General features: G+C 42.1%; 4 protein-coding genes and 1 non-coding gene across 5 annotated transcripts in view; 3 read left to right on the forward strand and 2 right to left on the reverse strand.

Annotated features, from left to right (window-relative positions):
* The window catches only part of LOC145448050 (protein unc-93 homolog A-like), a 245,794-nt gene that overhangs the window by 175,872 nt on the left and 48,592 nt on the right, over window positions 1-21,330 (reverse strand). The window lies entirely within an intron of this gene.
* LOC145448048 (uncharacterized) lies at window positions 24-3,621 on the reverse strand. The gene has a single exon (XM_080326366.1). The coding sequence runs from the start codon at window positions 3,417-3,419 to the stop codon at window positions 1,671-1,673; it is 1,749 nt and encodes a 582-aa protein (XP_080182492.1). The 5' UTR covers window positions 3,420-3,621; the 3' UTR covers window positions 24-1,670.
* LOC145448047 (WD repeat-containing protein 27-like) lies at window positions 3,925-6,642 on the forward strand. The gene has a single exon (XM_080326365.1). The coding sequence runs from the start codon at window positions 4,084-4,086 to the stop codon at window positions 6,412-6,414; it is 2,331 nt and encodes a 776-aa protein (XP_080182491.1). The 5' UTR covers window positions 3,925-4,083; the 3' UTR covers window positions 6,415-6,642.
* LOC145448592 (uncharacterized) lies at window positions 7,881-19,485 on the forward strand. The gene is made up of 6 exons (XM_080327006.1): window positions 7,881-8,108; window positions 12,062-12,170; window positions 13,774-13,881; window positions 14,597-14,821; window positions 17,181-17,615; window positions 18,851-19,485. The coding sequence occupies exons 1-6, from the start codon at window positions 7,965-7,967 to the stop codon at window positions 19,066-19,068; spliced, it is 1,239 nt and encodes a 412-aa protein (XP_080183132.1). The 5' UTR covers window positions 7,881-7,964; the 3' UTR covers window positions 19,069-19,485.
* Window positions 18,160-18,232, forward strand: Trnaa-agc (transfer RNA alanine (anticodon AGC)). Its single transcript has one exon. It is a non-coding gene; the product is annotated as a tRNA-Ala (tRNA).

Here is a 21,330-nt window from a genome sequence, read left to right on the forward strand (position 1 = left end):
CCTACCATTGCTTGATTAAAGAGTCTACAAAACATAAAAATATATCGCTGAAATGGATGATGCGCAATGAAAGACAGTAGGCTATTGCCTGTCTGATGTACAAATGTCAGGCTGAAGATACCGAAATTGGTTAAGTTAGAAATCGGCAATGGTGTTTCCAAAAAGTATATACGCTCACAAGGCACAATTATCTAGAGAACTGCAGTTACTAGCGAAAGACACCATGCACATAAGATGCAGGCATCCACTTTATTATAATCACCATGTTGTAATGTCTGGAGTGAATGGAGCGCAATGTAAATTTAGAAACGTAGAAATTTACTGCCAGCGATGTAGAAAAGACGCATCTTTTTCGGAGAGAATAAGATTACGTGAAAAATGTGATGATTGATTGTGGTGGTTTATGAGTCGAGCAGATATGCTTAATTTTCCGAGCTCCCATTTACTAGCCCATCAATAGGCAATTGTTTCTATACAAAAATTTCACACCTAATCTCCAATATTCTAGTTGACTATGTTTGTTCTATGATAATACGATGCAAAATTGAATGTCTTAGTTGCCAGTACTAGAGTATGAGGGTGTTATCTACTAGGTAGCAGAATATGAACCAATTCGGTAATCAATTTCCTAGCATGGTATAACAACATAGACCTCATTATATTCATTAGCAAGACATTGGAATTAACCAGGCTGAAAAACTATACGGTATATCACATATTGTTCATACATATCACTGTGCAGCTACAGCACTACATAACTTCTAAAAATGCATGTAAGACATTAGAGACAATATGTTAGCATGAAATAAAGCTCCTACAAATACAAAATGACAAGATATCACATGCAGTAATTCTCTGAATTCCACCATTGCTACCAATGATTGGTCAATGGTCAATCACTGTCATCAACTACAAAAATACATCAACAATCTAACAGAACTTACTACTAATGCACAGTATGACAAACTCCTGCCTACAAGCACTGACACAAATTCTAATCTCAGGAAGCGAAATAATGTGTCAAGTATAAAAAGTATTTCCATCAGATATCAGATATAATAAAGGTTCCTTGCCAAACAGGCTTTCACATCCAATGTTTGCAGTGACAAACAATAGCCTCAGTTCAACATACCAAGATTCAAAAGCTACTATTACTAAAATAATATTTGCCCGATGTCTCGAATCTATAGCTCATATAACTTTTGACATATCTCCAACAAATTATGTAACAAATAAAGGCACTGCCCACTTGAAAAATAACTAGCTATTGAAAAAATTGGAATACGTAGTACAAACTTTAGAGGACACCTAATAGATATAGCTTTAATATGGCATCTAGCGTTATGCGCAGATTGATGTCAATCAAAATTAAGCCTACAATCTGTTTTAGGAATTCAATGGTGGAATGTGATATTCCATGTCTGCATGCAGAAAGAACATTGGCATAAACCCAAGCAGTCGTAATGTGTGAAGCTTTGACCCAGATCTGAAGAAACAGAGCACGATGTTGCTGATTATGGCCTGAGTGGCGTGTTGAATTCACTCAACTGTGCAAGAGAGTTGAACAAAAAATGATGTAAATATTTTCTAATTTTGCTACTGCCAGCAGTGAGGCCAAGAATATCAGGACTAGATATCCCCGCCGGATACCGACCAATCAAATCTCTGTTTCAAGACGTTTTCTCGGACATATCGTGCAGGCTTTCTTGCAGTCTCTGTATGTTCGCGTCTAGCAAAGCCAGCCCGTTGGCGAAGTCATTTTCGTCCTTCGACGTGACGGACACAAAAGACGAACAGACTGACGTCCCGTCCCACTGTCTGTGATCAATCGAACCAGCGTGATTTCGCATACCAGTCGACGCCGATTCGATAACTGACGACTGAAAATCACTAGTTTCCACGGAAGACAACCGGCTGCTTTCGAGCGGGTCCCCGTAACCATCTGGAACGCGATTTTTGTATAGATCCCTTACAGGATTCTGCATGAACGGTATAACACGCGAGGAGTTCTCTTTTCCAGAAGGAAGCGGATACGACCGTGTCAAATGATTGGGTCGGTAGTCGATGGATTCGTTCCAAAAAGAGTTATCCGGAGATTTCTCTTTCGGAGTGTTGAGGAGGTGATCTATGTTTCTCAAAATCGCGGATGAAACTTTACGATTCGAAGCCTGCTCGAGACGCGGCCTGGCCTTCTGTAAGTCTTCCAACAAGCGCGACACGCTGCTCTGAAGTCCTTTGTTCAAATCGCTGAGACGGCCGATTTCCTCGTCTTTCTCTTGTAACGACACGTGCGCCAATTCGTTTTGGGTCTCCGCTTTTCGTAACTGATCCTTCAAAACGTCGACCTTTTGCAGGGCGCTGGCGACTTCGGATTTTATCGATCCGGCTTCGTTCGAAAACAGCTCCCTGCTTTTCGAAAACTCTACGTTTTTGTAAACGAGGTCTTCGGTTATCTTTCGGTTTTGTGTTCTCAAACTTGACAGGTCTTCTTCTAACTTCTTGTTCCTGTCCTCCGAGTCTTGCAGGAGAGACGACAATTTTTTCACTTGCGTCGACAAAGTTTTATTCATGCACTGCACGGTTTCCAGCTCGAGATTGAGGTCGGTTTCGTTTTGCTTCTCTTTTTCCGATAAATTTTGATTTAAAATCCGAATCTTCCTTTGCAGGGCAGCGTTTTCGGCTTTCAACGGAGAAACTATAGCCTCAACTTCGGCTTCAAATTCTCGTTTTTGTACCCATAACGAAGGCAATTCCTTTTCCAGTCCGCCGCATTCAATAGACATTGCTTCAATCAATTTTTCTAATCTCTTGACGTTTCTGCTGTCACCACTGCTTAGTATGGAGTTGGCTGTCGTTTTTAGCTTGGCCAAGAGACCGATCAAAATTTTAATTCGACCGTCACAATTTGGCTGGTCAGTGGGTATAACAAAAGAAAATGTATTTTCATTTTTCAAAGTATCATCAAACGGTGCTATTTCCTTCTCAGGAACGTTGACGTTTTCGCCCTTTGCATTATAGTGGCAAAGTAACTCGATCAGACCACTAGAAACCGAAGAACAGACGCTGGAAGGCGCCGAATCTTTCGAGATATCAGATAAGGCATCTAGTTCTTTTTCGCCACTACGTAATTTTTCGGGATTCTTTTCAAACTTACTGGGAGTACTCAAAGGTGTGGACGATCTCCGACATGATTGCGATTCACCTCTTTTACGCAGTTGGTCACCGGACGACTTTTTTGCATCAGTTAAATTCGGTGGGTTCTTTTTGAGAATTGGCTTCTTTTTATTTAAAGCCTGACCGGTCACTGGTGCTGGTGCACCTTGTTTTTGAGCATTGGGCTTCCTTGCATCTTTGAGAATGGATGCTCGTGGGACTCTTGCTGATGATACGGTAGGCTTCTGTTTATTATGCCTGTTCATGGCTCAAGCCCAGGTATATTGAATAGCACCTACGGTGGATTAAAGCCTAACTGAATGTATTTTCTGAAGTTGAAGGACATTAGTAATATCAGAATGAATATACCGTCAGATATCTACTCTTACGCCTGCCTAAATCAACCAGAAAAACCGTACGTACGTACACTATAATGGCAGACACGGTTAATTACAATATCGATTAATTGCGATCGCAACCTTCATATTTACAAAACATACCGTGAATAATAAAACTACAAACGGTCATCCCGGTTGAGTGAACATGGTGGTTTTGGTTGACAGATTTCGATGTCAACAACCTGCCGGAGGACCAGGTGGGCGGCATGATAATCAATTCCATATGAATATACTAGCTGATTATCATTTTAATATCATATTAAAGAACACAAATATTGGATTACATATTTTGGACACCAAATTTCCAAGCTTGAAACCGCTTCGTTAACTATAAATTATATAATATGGCTCATTTTCTTTAGTATCCAGGGAGACAAAAACGCCGCCGACTGGTACGCTGGTTGGGAGCGAAAAGGCAGAAAAGTTTCGTGGTCGTATTTCAGTTGTGAAATATAATACGCCCGTGATACCGCCGCCATTTATTATCATATTTACAATAGCATTTAAAGGATCTATCTCACTCGTATTCGCCATGACCAGCATAACGAAAACTCACGAATTGCAAGTGAAAGAAAGAGCCAAAGAATTTGCTGTCAGTGACAATGGTAACTACGCTTATACTATTGAAAAGGATATATTTGTCGGAAGGACTCAATCAAAATGTCCCCAAGATCTAATAAAACTGGAAGGACATCATTCAACGGTCACTGCGTTGTGTTTTGATTCTTCAACGGATCATGAGTTCTTAGTTTCGGCAGGATCATTTTACATAATTTTGTGGGATATAAATATGCTGTGGGCATCACACGAGAGAAACGAAGAAATTCGTGGGAAAATCGTTAGCACAGTAGACAATATAGAAACGATCGACCTGAAGTCATCTGCAGGTTGTGAAAGAATTTGTGTGACAAATAAACAGGACATCACCGTCCACGACCTCAAATCAAAAATCTGGTCAAAATTTGGTGATAATTATGTAAGAACCGGATTTGTGGACAATGATACTCTTTTAGTAGTGAGTGCAGGCTCACGTATCGAAGCATGGAGCATAGAAAATGATGCAATAATATGGAAATCCAATATAATCCAGCATGAAGTGATGTTCTTGACGATTCAAAATCATAATAGGTTTGTAATTGGCTGCTCAAACAACTCTGTGATGGTGTTTGGTGGGTCACGACCTTCCGACTGGAGAAAGATTTTCTCCATCGATTTAGATATGGAGATGTTCAGATATAATTCTGCTGTGTCAAGTGAATCTGCCATTCAAGGTCAAATTGTTGCAATGCGTGCTGTTGGAACGTCAAAGGAGGATTCAGACTTGGAATCTGAACAAAGTCGCATCATTTGTGCTACGAATCAAGCAATATCAATCATCAATTCTCAAACTCAAGAAGTTGAGGTTTTGCCATTTTCAACTTCCAACATAGACTTCATCTCCGCAATCAGATTTTCTTCTATGCAACACCTAGGCACTGTTACATGTATCGCAATACCTTTGTTTAAAGAGATTTTCGAAGTTTTCAAGATTGTCTTGCCATCGGGTCAAGATAGCACCACTTCACTAACAATGATACCATGTACTGCACTGGTGGAAGATTCCATATTAAAGAAGACCTTGGCGCCCTCTAAAGCGCCAAGCAAAAACAGAAAATCAAGCAAGAAAAATTCTGTGACTTTCCATGACAAAATCAGGAGTTCGGGTTATAATAAAAAGCCTGAAAACAGAAAAATGTTCAGTCCTGTGACGTCATTTTCGAAGACGCCAAAAGTACAGCAGAAACAATCTGGGTTCAGGAATATGGAGCTTTTGAACTTGACCGACACGTCATGTGATTGGAGTAGAAAGATTGCAGTTTCCGCATCAACGCCATCCAGTGATACAGCATCTAATGTCAATCATACAACTCTATCACAGTGTAATAGGTACCTGAGCGCTGCGCTTATGAATTCAACCTGTGTAATTTTCAGACAAAAATCCCTGAATCATATCGCAACACTAACGGGTCATGATGGCTCAGTGAATAGCTCGTCTTGGAATTACGACTCCACGAATATATTGACTTGCTCTAGCGATGGCTCAGCAAAATTATGGAGTGAGTCAAATTTTCGTCAACCGATATTGAACATGAATTTGAAGCATGGAACTCTTTCGAAAAATACGGAAAAGTTCTCACAACCTATATCGCAGGGTCAGTTTTATTATATGGACAAATTCTTTATTTTGTCGTTCGGCAATTCATTCGGATTGTATTCTTACCACATTGACTCCAGTCCTAAGAACGACGTGAAGCGTTACCTGGAAACAAACAAGTACAAATGTGTCAAGTTGTTTCATTTAGCACAAACAAAATCGGTAACACGTTTCGCCGCCCCTAACAATGTGTATTCTTACGTCACACTCGCGTCTGGATCCGACAAGTCAGTCCGCGTGTTTGATATGAACGTCGGCACTTGCGCCCAAAGAATCGATAATGTCCACATCAGACCGGCCATCGAGTTGGTAATTAACACAGGTTCGTCACAGGCGCAACCTGCAAACTACAACTTATTTTACACAACGGCGCCAACCGATGGTGTAAAGTCGTGGGATCTAAGATGCGGTAAATGCGTGATGAAATTCAAGACGCATCCAGACAAATTGCCGAATCCATTCTGCATAACCCCCGACGGATTTTACATGGCGACTTCGGGAGATGATAAAAAGGTTCACTTTTACGATATAAGAAAAACGGAATTGGTACAGTCCAGTGTGCAGCTTAAGGACAAAATATCTGCATTGACTGTTGCCAAAGACGGATTGCAAATACATACTGGGCTAAGAAATGGAGACTTGTTAACTCTTTCTTCCGTTTTGTCATGACTGAGCAGTGAGCACTACTTGTTATAGTGGATGATTTTTTACAGAAAATGGGTAGGGTTATCTTTGATTCACTTGAACTAAATGGTTGTGAATTTAAAAATACAATTTTGCACTGTGTCAAACTTCTACTATCTCCACTTATCTACTTCATCATCGAATGGGATGGCTTCATAGCAGTAAAGAATATTTCTGAGTTGAGATTATAATAAATGTTCTAATGTTGCTTCAGCACAGCAATATTACTCATATTTATATGGGCGAATCGGGCGGCGATATTGACACAAAATTTACTAGATTAGGGCCGAAGTCCTACCCAAACTCTAACAGCACAATGTGTAATAACTAGGTACGAACCCCGTGTAGTGTTTACTTGTTGTCGGCGGCGCAGAAGTGTGGTAATTGGGATGGGGCGAGAGCGATGACCTTTTTATCTCAGCAAACACGTTGATGGATCATGATGACATCTGCATCCGAAAAGTAGATAGTAAAATGTCAAAGAGTGAGCGTCGCTGATTTACAATGTAGCGTTATCTTAGTTAGGCCTAGTGAAGGAAGACGTCCTCCGCTCACTCTCTAAAAAACGAAAATAATATCCAAACCGCCGAAATAACGAACAGTTCATTAATGTATGTTTCATTCTCACTCAGATATATTCGTTGAAGCATTTGTTCGCTGAATGAATGCTTTCATGACCAGACTGAGAAGATGGGTCATCTTTTTACTACAGCTTAATCGAATCTGGATGCAGGGTCAAAATTTCTAACACCTTTCAGCTATTACTAACCTCCTGTAGGTAATACTCAACAAACCCTACAAAGCTATGCTAACTAGCCATAACGAAAGTGAATAAAACTAACAGTAGAAGAAACCGTGGTTTAGGATTTGTGGCACCTTGATTTGAAGAGACGCGGATCACAATCGTGAAATTCTTGATATTCAAGCTACGCTTAGGTTGCTGTTAGCATAGAATCCCCTCAATGCTAAAAACGGCATCACCGAAGACAGTTGGTGAGATGGAGATGGTTTGTGTATTCTGAAATACGAAAGTATTGTGGGTGAGTTTACCTACTTTCGCTAACCTCACTGCATATATGCGATGTCGTACGAAAAGCCCAGATGAATCAAGTAAAGTCGAGATTACAAAATCGGCTGCAACAGACTCTGACGAGGACGCGTGCGGGGAGAGAGAGTGGAAGATGTAAATGAATTTGTGACTGCAAACCGTACCAAAAGCAAAGGCATACGAACATTACAATATACATGATGGTGCGGAAATGACCGTATCCAGTGGTGGGTCATATTTTCCACGCAATCATGTGATTGGAATTTCATGAGAACCAAAAGATATCCGACCAGCGCACTGATCATGAAGCTGTGGATAGGATACATAAAGCGACTTTCTTTCCTGTAGTAGAGAGTCCGTTATGTCACAAATTACAATCACATTGCCTCTGGCATATTTAATCTAGTTAGAACAAGCGGCCGAGATATAGTGATCTCGCCTTTTATCCGAATACTTGAAGCGAGACGGCAGTAATGAAGTATCGAATATGGGTTCATACAGCACGGTTGTGGTGAAGTTACTTTGGATATTTGCGATATATTCTAAAGCAGAAATTGTGACTGAACCGCCCGTGGAACTAAGATGGGATTTCAGTAGCTGTGGGAGCGTTGGAAGATTTGGTCCAACTCAGGTAAAAGCAACTTTGAACTGTAATCCAACTGTATTATTTCGTAAGGCCGCCGATACTTCGAAGATATGAACTACGGTTTATCGAAAACCTTCAAACCCAGGAGTGAATTCCAATATCAAGAGATATATTGACTTGAATTTTCTTAGGAATAGTTTGAAAAGGACGAATAATTCGGGGCGTATTAGGGTGTATAGTCGGTGAACACGGTGCATGCGTGATAGCCTACATCGTGAGTAGCCTACAGTGCATGATTTGGGATAGAATATATCAGTGACGTGCGGTGAGGTTCATGATTGGAGAGACACATTCCCTTTTAAGCCAGATTCGCATGATAATGTACGGCAGTGGTGCTTATAGCCTTATGAGCAGGGCCGTAACAGCACTTCGTCAGGCCCCCCCCAAAACTTTGGTCTTGGGCCCCCCATAGGGTTATAGACCTAACTTCTGGGGGGCTTCGCCCCCCAGACCCCCCTCCGGCGTACAATGTTTACCGCCATTTATCATGTTCATTGGGACTTTGTTTAGTGAATCAGCTTTTGTCGCCTAAGCGCGCGAAGCGCGGAAAAATTTCGAGACTTCATGATTGAATCGGTCAGTATGATCGGGAATTGCCTATATTGTTTTCAATTTTTATCTTCTCTCTGCTCGCGTAATCAGATTTGCCGGTAGAGCTGAGTGAGGTGTGTTTGAAAAGGTAGGACCACTCCATTAATAATTAAACATCTCCAGGCGTATACCCGTTGGCAGGAACGAAACAGCACCTCGTCAGGCCCCCAAAATGTGGGTCTTGGGCTCCCATAGGGTGATAAAACGACCCCCTCTCATCACGTTGTTTGCGTTTGTCACGAAATAATCTGTACTGTATTGTGAGCCAGCGCGAGGCGCGAAAATTTTCGATAATTTATGATAAAATCGGTCAATCAGATCGGCGATTGCATATATATTATGCTATGAATTTATTTTCCTCTCTACTCACGTAATTAGATTTACCGGTAGAGCTGAGTGAATTGTCTTGAAAACGGGATGGCCCGTAAATAATAATTAAACATCTTCTGGCGGGTGGTATGACTTCGTTACATGATGTTTTTTCGTGACTTCCAGTCTGCTATATCAAAACATAGAATCGCCCAAACGTAGGCTTCTAAACTACGAGACGCACACGATTTCTAATTGGTATTTCTTCACTGGCATAAATTTTTTCCCAGCGGGATGGTATTTGTCTTGTGAGGTTCAGATTGCAAAGACAGGAACATTCGGCGTCAGTCATTTAGGCGCCTATGTACAATTAAACCTATGTGTATTTTATATAAAGAACGCAGTCTTCGGTCAGCATAAAGGCATAGACCTTTTCGGCCAAGGTTTTCTCGCTGCCGATCGTTCTGGCACACTTCTTGGAGTCGCATGTTATATGGCCTAAAACTTGACTTGTAGGTCTTGGTGGGTCGTAGCGCGGTAATGGCCTAATACCCAATAATAAAGATAAATGGCTTCTTGAATTCGCGCGCAGCGCGAGAAAATTTTGAAAAATTGGCATAAATTTTCAAAAAATACTTTAAGATTTATGCTAATTCACGAAATAATTTTGGGCCCCCTTCGAGCTCGGCCCCCCCCCCAATTGGGGGGTTTGGGGTGCGGCAGTTACGGTGCTGCTTATGAGGCTTTGTGCTCCACGACAATGGCACGATGGCAATTTCAACAGCACAATTGCAATTTACACAGTTCAATGCATTTTTTCATGACGACTTTATCTTGCACTCTCTCTTCCACGCAGGGCCGTAACTGCCGCACCCCAAAACCCCCAATTGGGGGTGGGCGAGCTCGAAGGGGGCCCAAATTTTTGGGTGAATTAGCATAAATTATAGAGTAGGCCTACTTTTTTGAAACTTTATGCAACTTTTTCAGATGTTTTTCGCGCTGCGCGCGATTTCAACTTGCCAAATGGTATGATTATTGGGTAGGCTAGGCCTACTCTTCCCCAAGGAAAAATACGCAAGATTTATAGAAATGGGCATATCGGCGTTGGTCATTACCGCGCCACGACATATACAGTTTTAGGCCATGTAACACGTTACTCCAAGAAGTGTGCCAGAACGATCGGCAGCGAGAAACCTTGGCCGAAAAGAACTGCCCTTATGGTGACCGAAAACTTCGTTCTATATAAGAAATACGTATAGGTTTATTTGTGCATAGGCGCCTAAATGACTGGCGCCGAATGTTCCTGTCTTGGTAATCTGAACCTCACAAGACAAATACCATCCCGAGGGGAAAAATTAGATGCCAGTGAAGAAATACCAATTTAAAATCGTGTGATCTTTTAGTTTAGTACGTTTGGGCGATTCTATATTTTTTGATATAGCAGACAGGAGGTCACGAAATAACATCATGTAACGAAGTCATACCAACGTGTCCGCCCGTCAGAAGATGTATAATTATTATTTACGGGCTCTACAGTTTCAAAGACACCTCACTCAGCTCTACCGGTAAATCTGATTACGTGAGTAGAGAGAACAACATATTGATAGCAATATATATGCAATTCCCGATCTTATTGGCCGATTTTATCATGAATTATCAAAAATTATGGCGCTTTGCGCTGGCTAACTGAACAATACAACTGTAATTTCGTGGCAAAAGCGAACAACGTGATTGGGGGAGGGGTCGGTTTATCACCCTATGGGAACCCAAGACTCAAGTTTTTTGGGGAGCCTGACGAAGTGATGTTTCGTTCCTGCCAACGGGTATACACCCGGAGATGTTCATTGTTCAATTATTATTGAGGGGTCCTACCTTTTCAAGCATACCTTACTCAGCTCTACCGGTAAATCAGATTACGGGAGCAGAGAGAGGATAAAAATTGATAGCAATATATAATAAGCAATACCGATCATATTGGCCGATTCAGTCATGAATGACACAAATTTCTCGCGCTTCGCGCGACTAGGCCGGCAAAGCAGATTCAGGAAAGGGACACACAATGAAGAAACAACGTAGACCCAATGTAGACAGCGTACAGACGAAGGGGGGTCTGAGGGGCGAATCCCCCCAAAAGTTTGGTTTACCACCCTATGGGGGGGCCCAAGACCAACGTTTTGGGGGGGGCTGACGAAGTTCTGTTACGGCCCTGCTTCCACGAATCAATCTCTCTCTCTTCCATGCGCCTTTCTTCATTCGATCATTGCTGCCGACTTTCAAGCTCGGCTCACTGTACTTTCTGGGCTTTTCAAGTCAATTCAATCGCAGAGAGGTCGGCGATGAGGAGCCCAGATAAACCTCCGACACATAGAAACTTGGTAGAGCCGAGACTCGAACCAACAACCATTGGTGTCGTGACGGTGTCGATTTGCACACTGCACCACTCGCTTCCCCAGATTCGCATATAAAACCTAACAGATTTTCTGATTCAGTTGACGACCTATTTCTTATCACATTAGCGCTCTTCATACACAGGTTACGTAATAATAAAGTTACTCAGAGGTGGTCAAGGTAGTCTGCATTGCTGCTGAAGTAGAAGTAAATTCCTACTCGCAATTTCAAGTATAAGTAAGCAGTAGCGATTTCCAAGATATGTCGAAAGTAGCCTACTTCAAGTGGAAGTAGAAAAGAAAAGGTCTGAAATCTCCTACTCAAGAGGCCAGAGTAGTTTAAATAAAAGTTTTTGTCGACAGTTCGCATAATCGCGTGAGGATTTGGCTTATTTCGACCTCACCTCTCCTTTCTTCCATTTGTGAACAATAAATACGAAATTTGCATAATTACATATCTCTAAATGATCAAAATTAGTCATTCCTGAACTTCAGAAATCGTTGAAGGTTTTCACTATTTTCTGATACTTATCCTGAAGAGAAGTGAGGCACTGCCTCCCTTGACAGTACGTCCTTGGACTCCATCGTGTGCAACCTCGTAGTATCTACCATAGCATAGGAATATACTACTTATGCATGTGGTATTCTCAGGATCAATGTGAAGAAGCTTACAAAGACACAAATTTGCATAGTAATGTCACTGTCGAATTCGGTATTCAAGAATGGACTGTTCCAATCTCAGGATTATATTTGATAACGGGTAAGCAAATTATCATTGATAAATGTCGAACAATTTATTTCAAAACTATGTCCTTATAGCATGGAAATCCGATCCTAGATAACACATTTTGTGCGTGGAACTCGTGATGATTAATAATAATAACAATAACGATGTTGAACAATTGCGATTTTTGCTGGAATTTGGGTATCGCGCACCTATCCCTACAAAGGGTTTCTCTTCTATCAGAATGAGAAAGTGAGACATGACATTTTGACCAATCTACAGCTGGGCAAAGTGCAGGCAGTGCCAAAACGATCAACGGCGATAAAAGCCTGGCCAAAATTGACCGTCGCTGGTTGGCCAAAACCTACCATATTGATATGTTTGGTCGTCGAAATGGTCGGTAACGAATAGTCCCGTCCTTACAATATGAGTAGACAGTTGTACAAATTAGAGGTCGACCGATATTGATTTTTACAGGCCGATACCGATACCGATATTTCGATACTCACACGGCCGATAACCGATATCATAGGCCGATATTAATATGGAAGGAGCAGAGAACAATTTCGCCAAAAATATTATATACTAGGCAAGATGGCAATTGTTCATGCCACAGAAAAGTGAATAACAAACGAGAAAACTGAAATCAAAAAGACTTATTGCTTAATTGTGAACATTCGTTGAAATTTGGGATAACCCGAAAATCAAAACATGATACAGAATTGCAGATCAGTTCTGAAAAGGTAAATCGTAATGCAGGAAGCATAGTTTCTCTGCATGCTCACCAAATTAAACTCGTCCTACAATAGTAAATCTGCCATATATTATCCTTTGCGTCGTCAGGTTCTTGAGATTGAGAACACGGGGCATTGAATTTCCAATATTTTTAATTTTTTTTAAATATAAAATATCGGCCGCGATATCGGCCTTCATAGACCGATATCGATAATCGGGCAAGCTCTAAATATCGGCCTCGATAATCGGCCATCTCGATAATCGGTCGACCTCTAGTACAAATGCGATTCCATAGAGGAAAATAATGCACCACAATTTGAAATCGCGTGCGAGCGCCAGACATGTTTCATAGAGCTGCGTGGCCTACAATTGTAGTCTGGGCGCTCTCTCTGTCCGACATGCCCATAAAAACGTAACATATTATAAATAGTATTAAAAATACATTAGTTTTGGTGTGTGAGGTTTGGGTCACGAGATGCCACTAAAACTCAGATTTGGATCACGGTTTAAAAAGTTTGAGAACCACTGGCCTACATCATGTAAATATAACAGGCATGCACACTGGCTTTAAAAAAGGATAACATGAAAGGAAGCGACGAAAATGAATTCTGCATATGTGTCGGTAGGGAAGGTCGATAATGAACCGATAAGAGAATGCTGAAACAACCAAGTATGGTTTCTAATTAAATTTAGCAGCAGCATCGGCCGAATGCCGTATGTAACAGTATCCGATCTCGATCTCTTTGTCTTTTGGTCGCCTTTGCCTTGCTGTTTTTATTCGTTCTTACCGGGATTAAATCTGGTATCTGTATCGTAATGCCTGCAACTGTGCAATGCGCACGCCCTCTGAAATGTTCTATGTATCAACAACACCGATGACTCAATCGCCTATTTTTTCCGATAGCTATAGCTCCCTCGGCAACCGTGGACGAATCGCGAAATCCTGGAAGAGGGGCGCATTTGACGGGGGAATTCGAGTTGAAAAAGGGCGAAAAGCTGGATATCATAGTAGGTAAGACTATACATAGATGTAGGTCCATCCGCTAATAGCAGTGTTTGTATAGTCACGAGACAAGACACACGACCCGCGGTCGTGCAAGTGTCCTCTCAACTTAATCATAGATGAAGTGATAACGAATGCTCGTTACGCACGGATGATCACGGGTCAACTCGACCTTTTCGGGGCACTGAACTACAGATTTTGTCCACTTTCACTGCATATAGCCCACTCAAGTGGTTTAGACTACTTCCAATTCTACGTAACCGTTTTAGGCAAAACTACATACATTTTCGACTTCGTGTTTTGTAAGTAGAATATAGTTTTGGGATAAGCTTCATATCGAGTTCAGAAGTGAAGAATAGTAACAACTGGCTGAAATAGCCACTGTGTCACGGTAGCTGAAGGTATTTGCAGAAATTGCACCGATTCGTTGTGACATTAGTCATTTTCGTTAGTCGCGAGCATCTTGCGATTTCAAAAGCAGCCACCTTCGACCTGCTACTAAAAGTATGCCTCGCCTCGACCAAATCTACTATTCGAAACTCTGCTTACCTGGGTATTTTCACATCTTCATTATTACTTCCACTAGTTTTTACATGTCTTGGTAACTGCTACCTCTAATTGTAATTGTGTAGAAACTTAGGCTGTCACTTCAACTTGTACATGAGTTACTTTGATCTCCTCTGCGGCTACGTGAGTGTGATAAATCTCGCACACAATATTACAGGACAACACGGCACCTCACTGGACGAGACTCGCCTCGATCAGCCTGTAGGTGGATCCGGCGGTACATTCGTTGTGCAAAAGGTCGACAACACAACAGTGAATACACTCATGGTCGCGGGAGGCGCGAGCTGTGGGTCCGGCGTAAACTGGAATGTCGGTAACGTCGTGGCAGACGCGAGTTTAGATACATCTGGCAAAAATGCGTCTGTCATCGGCGGTGATAAAGGTCAGATATGATTAGAGCCATACCGATTATATCCAGTCGATATCACACTGTGAAGGAAATATAGGTATCGGCCGTTAGAAGTGAAAAATTATCGGCATTTTGCTGACGTCACACCATGGCAGTTAGAATCTGTGACTGCCAAACTGGAAATATAAAAATATTTTATATAGCTTACTGGTGTCCATATACACCAGTGGTTCGTAACCTTGCCCCCAGCGCCCCCCAGGGGGCGCTGGCGATTTGGAAGGGGGGCGGAAACGCTCAGGGGGCGATATGGGGGGCGCTGGGCTCAGGGGGGCGGTATGGGGGGCGCTGGAGAAAAATGGCTTCGCAGTAGATGATGTGGGGATAGGACATATCCTTAATGAGTATTCTGAGCAAATTAACACCGAAAACTTCGTTATATATAGCCCGCAAAAGACATAGGTTTAATTGTCCATAGGCGCCTAAATGACTGGCACCGAATGTTCCTGTCTTGGCAATCTGAACCTCAGAAGACGAATTCCATCTGACAGGGAAAATATATGCCAGAAAAGAATTACCAATTTGAAATCGTGTGTTTCTTTCAGTTTAGTACGATTGGGCGACTTGGGCGACCCTATATTTTTGATATAGCAGACAAGAGGTCACATAATAACATCATGCAACGAAGTCATACCAACGGGTCCGCCCGCCCGAATATGTTTTACGGGCCCTACAGTTTCCAAGACACCTCACAATGTTCCCTCTACGTTTTGACAAGTCTGCGCACACTCACCAACTCACTGGGCAGACCCTTGGACAACATAGCGTAACGACTAAAATAAGGTCATAACTTCGGATTTGTTGTGCGCAACGTAGATTTTCTGTGCGCAGAGACCGTCTGAGGGAACGTTGTACCTCACTCAGCTCTACCGGTAAATCTGGTAACGTGAGCAGAGAGGACAAGAAATTGATAGCAATATATATGCAATTCCCGATCTTATTGACCAATTTTATCATGAATTATCGGAAAATTTTCGCGCTTCGCACTGGCTCGCTAAACAGTAGCCTATAGTTGATTTCGTGGCAAAAGCGAACAACGTGATGAGGGAGGGGGGTCGGTTTATCACCCTATGGGAGCCCAAGACCAACGTTATGGGGGGGGGGCGAAGTGCTGTTACGGCCCTGGTAACGAATTAATTGTACCTACGGGCACGCCTGAATGTTTAATTATTAATTACGTGCCCTTCATTTTCCAATACAACAGCTCACTCAGCGCTACTGGTAAATCTGATTACGTGGGCCGAGAGGATTAAAAGTTTATAGCGACATATATATGTAATTACCACCTATTCATTCATGCATTATAGAAAATTTTGGTCCCTACGGCGACCATAGGTCACACAAACTTTGCAGACCATCGAAATCGCGCTACGGGGTTCTTGGGGCGAAGCCTTCAGAAGTTTGGTTTATCACGCTATGCGCGCGCACGGCAATCGTTTTTAGGGGAGTTGACGAAGTGCTGTTACGGCCATTCCTCTTACTCATTGTCTTTATAACATTCCTTACAATATGAGGTTGGGGGGCGCTGGAGCACGATAATTTTTGAAAGGGGGCGCTGGAGGAAAAAAGGTTAAGAACCACTGATATACACTATACAGCCTCTCAAGTTGTTTCATGTCCAAGCATATAGCAATGGCCATACAGCAGTTTAAAGAAATGCTCTGAAGTTTTGGAAATACTGCCATCTCTTTTGAATATCGGCTGAATAATTATATCGTGATTATCGGTGAAGGTGCTAGTTATCGGTTTTATCGGTATTGGCTCAATAATCTGATAGCGGCCGTGCTCTCACAGGCTTTGATTTGAAAAAAAAAAACAGATTTGATGATTTAACCCGATTCGGATCGGATATGGATTTACGATTATTTTGAAGGTGGATTTAGATCAGGGCTCCCAAACACGTGTCCCGCGTAAACATTTCGTGCGACCCGGCATATTGGATTTTCAAGTATTTGACAATATTTAAGTGTTACTATATTTTTTCAGATTTGCAAAGTTAAAATTCACTCTAAATCTGCTCGGCTCACTTCATATACTTCATCTTCTCTCAATTCTTTCAGTCAAAGAAGGCATATAAGATATAAGACATATTGCATACCCTATTCGATGCTGCGGCCTGCGGGGTCATCGGAAACTATAAAAGTGGCCCGCAAGCACATTTGAGTATGAGACCGCTAATTTAGCTGTTTATTTGAATATAAAATTTCTGATACTTTTCAGTTTTCGTGCGATTTGTGAACAGATTTAAGGCATTATCAGATTTGAAATTTGTTTTAAACATGGAACGATATCATTTATGGTTTTGAATGCTAAAATATTAAATACGCTCAAATAGGAAACGGTGGGATCGACGGTGGCGGCGGTACCGCGGGTGACATCGTGACCGGAGCGGATAGTGCGGGCGGCGGCGGCTCTGGGTATTTCACGGACGGCGAGCGTGCGTCTTTCACTCCCGGGGCGTTGATTGGCAGCAGAACTCCCAGACCTGCCCGGTCTTTTCAGTCCGTGGGCTATAACCACAGAGGTCCCGGCGTGGGCGGGTACTTCACGTTTCACGCGAACGGCCGCAAAGTGGAAGTCAACGGGGGTTTCGGAGGCGGCGGCTCTGGAAGTGCGAACGGAGGGTGTGGCGGTGGCGGTGGATATTCGGGTGGTGGAGGGGGATCGTTGAATGGGTGGGGAGGTGGGGGTGGGTCGATCAATAACGGGAATCGTCCGAGAAACGTTTTGTCGAGCGAAAGATCCGGAGCTGTTATAATCAGCTTCATTGGTGAGTTTCTAAGGATTTTCAATTACTAGGGCGGGACACAATGATTCGTGTTCTCGAATCGGAATCGAGCAGTGTTTCCAATGATTTGAATGATTCTTTTGCGTACTGAAAACATGCGCTCCTGGCCATTATGATCAACGAGAATTATAGTTTCGAATGTTTTTCCAACTGCGGGGAAGTCTTAAAATCTCAATTGTTCGTATTGCATGATACGAAACATGTAGTACGAACTTATGCAAGTGAGTAGAAATGACGTATCAGTGATATCGTGATCGACCCGTAGCATTGCCACAAAGTGCGATCGGATAGGCACGGTCGACAAAATACCAAATTTTCTTTAATGTGATATATAACTGGCATTACATTTTTTGGTCATATAGAAGGTACATATTTGAACTTACCACAAAATCCATTCTATTCTGGTGCTATAATTAGCTATAGTCGACTTGACTTGAAGCTTTCATGCGTACTCGGTTTTGTCCAGCTCAATTGTTAAACGGTATTGTTTGTTTTCCTATTGTATTATATCACGTGCAACCGTCGCGGGGATGTAGCTCAGATGGTAGAGCGCGCGCTTAGCATGTGCGAGGTACCGGGATCGATGCCCGGCATCTCCAGCTTTTAGAGACTTCGATTATATTTCTGCAACTTTTGCGAGTGAGTTGGCCCGTAGCTGCAAAAATATTCCAGACACTGGTTGTTTATTATTCGCCATCGATATCGCACAGGTTGTAACTAAGTCACAAGTCAACTTTACGTAAAGTTCATAGTTTTGACTAGAGTCAAATACAGTCGAGTCATTTTCTCCTCGCCACCGGATCAAGTCCGAGTTCGAGTCAGGGAGCTCCTGCGTAAGGTTTCGGTTTCACACTGATCCTCTTACACATATTCTGATATCGAATACCCTAATTTTCACTTTAAGTTCAGTAGAGTATGACTGGATTTGTGATCGATTTGGATTGATTCTGTCAGTGAAATTGTAATGGTGCTGCGTATTGCGATCTCGGAACATCGTTTCGAAACTGAACAGAAAATAGCTTATACCCTTACCTATACACCAAGCCAAGGTGTAGGCTATCATTATACATTCCTCTATAAATATTTTCATCAATTTCAAATTACCCCAAGATTGCGATACAGTGGAAAGATACAAGGCGAAACGACTTTTTTTGTTATACTAGTCTAGTCCATTATCCTACCTGCATATTCATGATCTGTCTGCATTATATGTCAAGGTCATCAATGTTGCGGACCGGTCCCTGTATACGTCGCGGCGACATTCGTCGGGGGGGTTTTGACTGCGTTGATCATTGCTTACGCCGTGAAGAAATTGTTGAGCGCGATGACCTCGTTCGGTGAAAACAGCGACGACTCTTGCTCAAATAGATGTTTGAGAAAATTCAAGGCGGCGGGTGACTTTTCTACTGCTAAAGGGAAGACGGATACGACCTAAGAAATTTTTGACCTGCTGAAATCATGCGATTCTTGGGGCGCATTGCTGGACAGTGGACATAGTAGCAATCACCGTCCTGTTTTAGCGGCAACGGACATTGGGTGCATAAGAAGTAGGCTATACTAACGTCGTGTGACTTTCGATCTTCGTGATTTGTTGGGCATTCTCGTGAGTATTCGAGATATGCTCGAAAAGACTTCAGTTAACTACGTTCATTATCTGAAACCCTGCATTCCATCCGCGGTTTCAAGGCACCATATATTTTTAAATTTAAATATTTCTTTCAAGTATGGGCTTCCTTTATAGTTTTCTGAATCAACCGCATCGGCGTTGATCGACCGCTAGCTCTATAGAGAAGCAACGCCAACTTTTCTTTAAAAAACGTTGAAACGAAAATTGCAAACAGCAACACGATCAGTTCAAGAGTGCTTTTTAGCCAGAGGAGGGTTTTGGGGTCTAAAGTCGTCCTTTGACGAGTGTCAGCAGAAGATATTCAGGTTTATTCAGGATTTCCATACGTCCAGATTTTCCCGGACATGGATTAATCGAGATTAGTAATCGCAATATTATCAGTAATCCTAATCGCTTTCTATCATATTCGAAAAAAACCCGAAGTAGTCGTAATCGATTCTTTCACATATCTAATCGATTTCTTCAACAGAACGATTGCTTTTAATTTGCACAAGGAAATGACATAAACGGAAGAACGAATAATGCGATAGTATATCAGGGTACTGGTAGCAGAAACGTCTGATATTCAAACGCCGTGCTACATGTCGCCATGTCGGCAGCTACGGAATAACAATCTGCCTGGTATAAATGACCAATTGCCATAGTATAGTCTCCAAACACTATGAATACGACAAACAAACAGCATGCAACAAAACACCAGTATCACGATTCACGCCAAACGAAAGACACTATAGTTTTCTAGTTTTTCAAACGCGCAATTAGAACTAGAACTACTCACTTTTCAAAATCCGTAACTATAGAACTACAACTGACTATATGTGTGGTTTGTGCATGTCTGCAAGAGACGTTTTAATAGAGAATAAAGATTTTGGTTTCACATTGACTGGAGCCTGTTTGGCGCATCAATCAAACCTTCTTGTGTGGGACTTAATGGAAATGGAGCGAGTATGTGACATCATCAAAAAAGCTTCTCAACTTGCTGCGTACATCCAAAATCGGCGGCAGCTTTCTGCAAATATTACGGATGAGAATCCATCCCGATATGGTTGCCTACCGAGTCCCGGTATTCCTCGCTGGAAGATGTTTTCAATATACAAACCATAATCCAGGTTTACTTCGTTGAGGTCCGGGAAAATTCGTAGAAAGTATAAGGGCCATCGATGTACAATGTACATTGTACAATCAATAATAAATTATGAAACGATCCGGCGAAGCACACAGGAAATATACAAACTGCTCAAGCCATACTTCGTAATCACGGGCCTGTCCGGAATGGATTGTGCATCCGCAGGGCTTGGCTGAAAAGTTGCATATCATCCAGTGCGATTTTTCTCAAACCCTATTATAACCCAATTGTCCTGTGGCAGTTACGAAATTTATCAGCACCGAGTTCTTATAAAATAATGCACATTCTTTTCGTTACGCGATTAATATGTCGGAATTGTTCCAGCAGCGTAGCTTAAATCTCCAGCGATGTGGAACACGTGCCGTACAAAAACGAAACTATAATATCCTTTCCGACATGCAGCGTACGTTACACTGCGTAACACACCTAAATGAGTAAGGATGACTCACGGGTTCGCGTCATCACGACTCAAAAGCCAGAGTGGTGACCTTTTGTTTAGTTATCGCTAGGGCGACTCAAAATTTTGTCAAAATTGTAGCCTTAGGTCAAAAAATTGTCAACATTGTTTACAAAATAAAAAAAATTTTGCCACCTGCATTTCATTCGTATCGTAGATGTTTGCACTGTGGGTGAACTTATCATTGACATTTTACATCTGTAGCCTAATTTATCGATATACCATTATTGTCTGCTCATTGTGAATCAAATGAAATAAATGGGTTGACATGGTGTTTTGCTCAACGTGCCGCAATATCCTATACCCGAAGCTAGACTGCGAGCGCAATGGGCATTGGTTCTTATAGTATTGTATTGTATTATTCGGAACGACACAGTGGAGCTTATCGCCTTACAAGGCCTTGTGCTCCACGACATGAATTTCATAAAGTTCCTTGGTCTTTTTGCTTTTTTGTCTTGTTGGGAACGTCTTTTTCATTCTCTCTCGC

Source organism: Botryllus schlosseri, chromosome 10 (assembly GCF_051294905.1).
Source record: "Botryllus schlosseri isolate E-star chromosome 10, Bs_hap1, whole genome shotgun sequence".
In the NCBI taxonomy this organism is placed as follows: Eukaryota; Metazoa; Chordata; class Ascidiacea; order Stolidobranchia; family Styelidae; genus Botryllus; species Botryllus schlosseri.

Coding starts and splice junctions, on each gene's coding strand:
- LOC145448048 (XM_080326366.1), bottom strand. CDS start 3,419: ATGAACAGGCATAATAAACAGAAGCCTACCGTATCATCAGCAAGAGTC.
- LOC145448047 (XM_080326365.1), top strand. CDS start 4,084: ATGACCAGCATAACGAAAACTCACGAATTGCAAGTGAAAGAAAGAGCC.
- LOC145448592 (XM_080327006.1), top strand. CDS start 7,965: ATGGGTTCATACAGCACGGTTGTGGTGAAGTTACTTTGGATATTTGCG. Junction 8,109..12,061: donor GAAGATTTGGTCCAACTCAG/GTAAAAGCAACT, acceptor TGGTATTCTCAG/GATCAATGTGAAGAAGCTTA. Junction 17,616..18,850: donor TGTTATAATCAGCTTCATTG/GTGAGTTTCTAA, acceptor TTATATGTCAAG/GTCATCAATGTTGCGGACCG.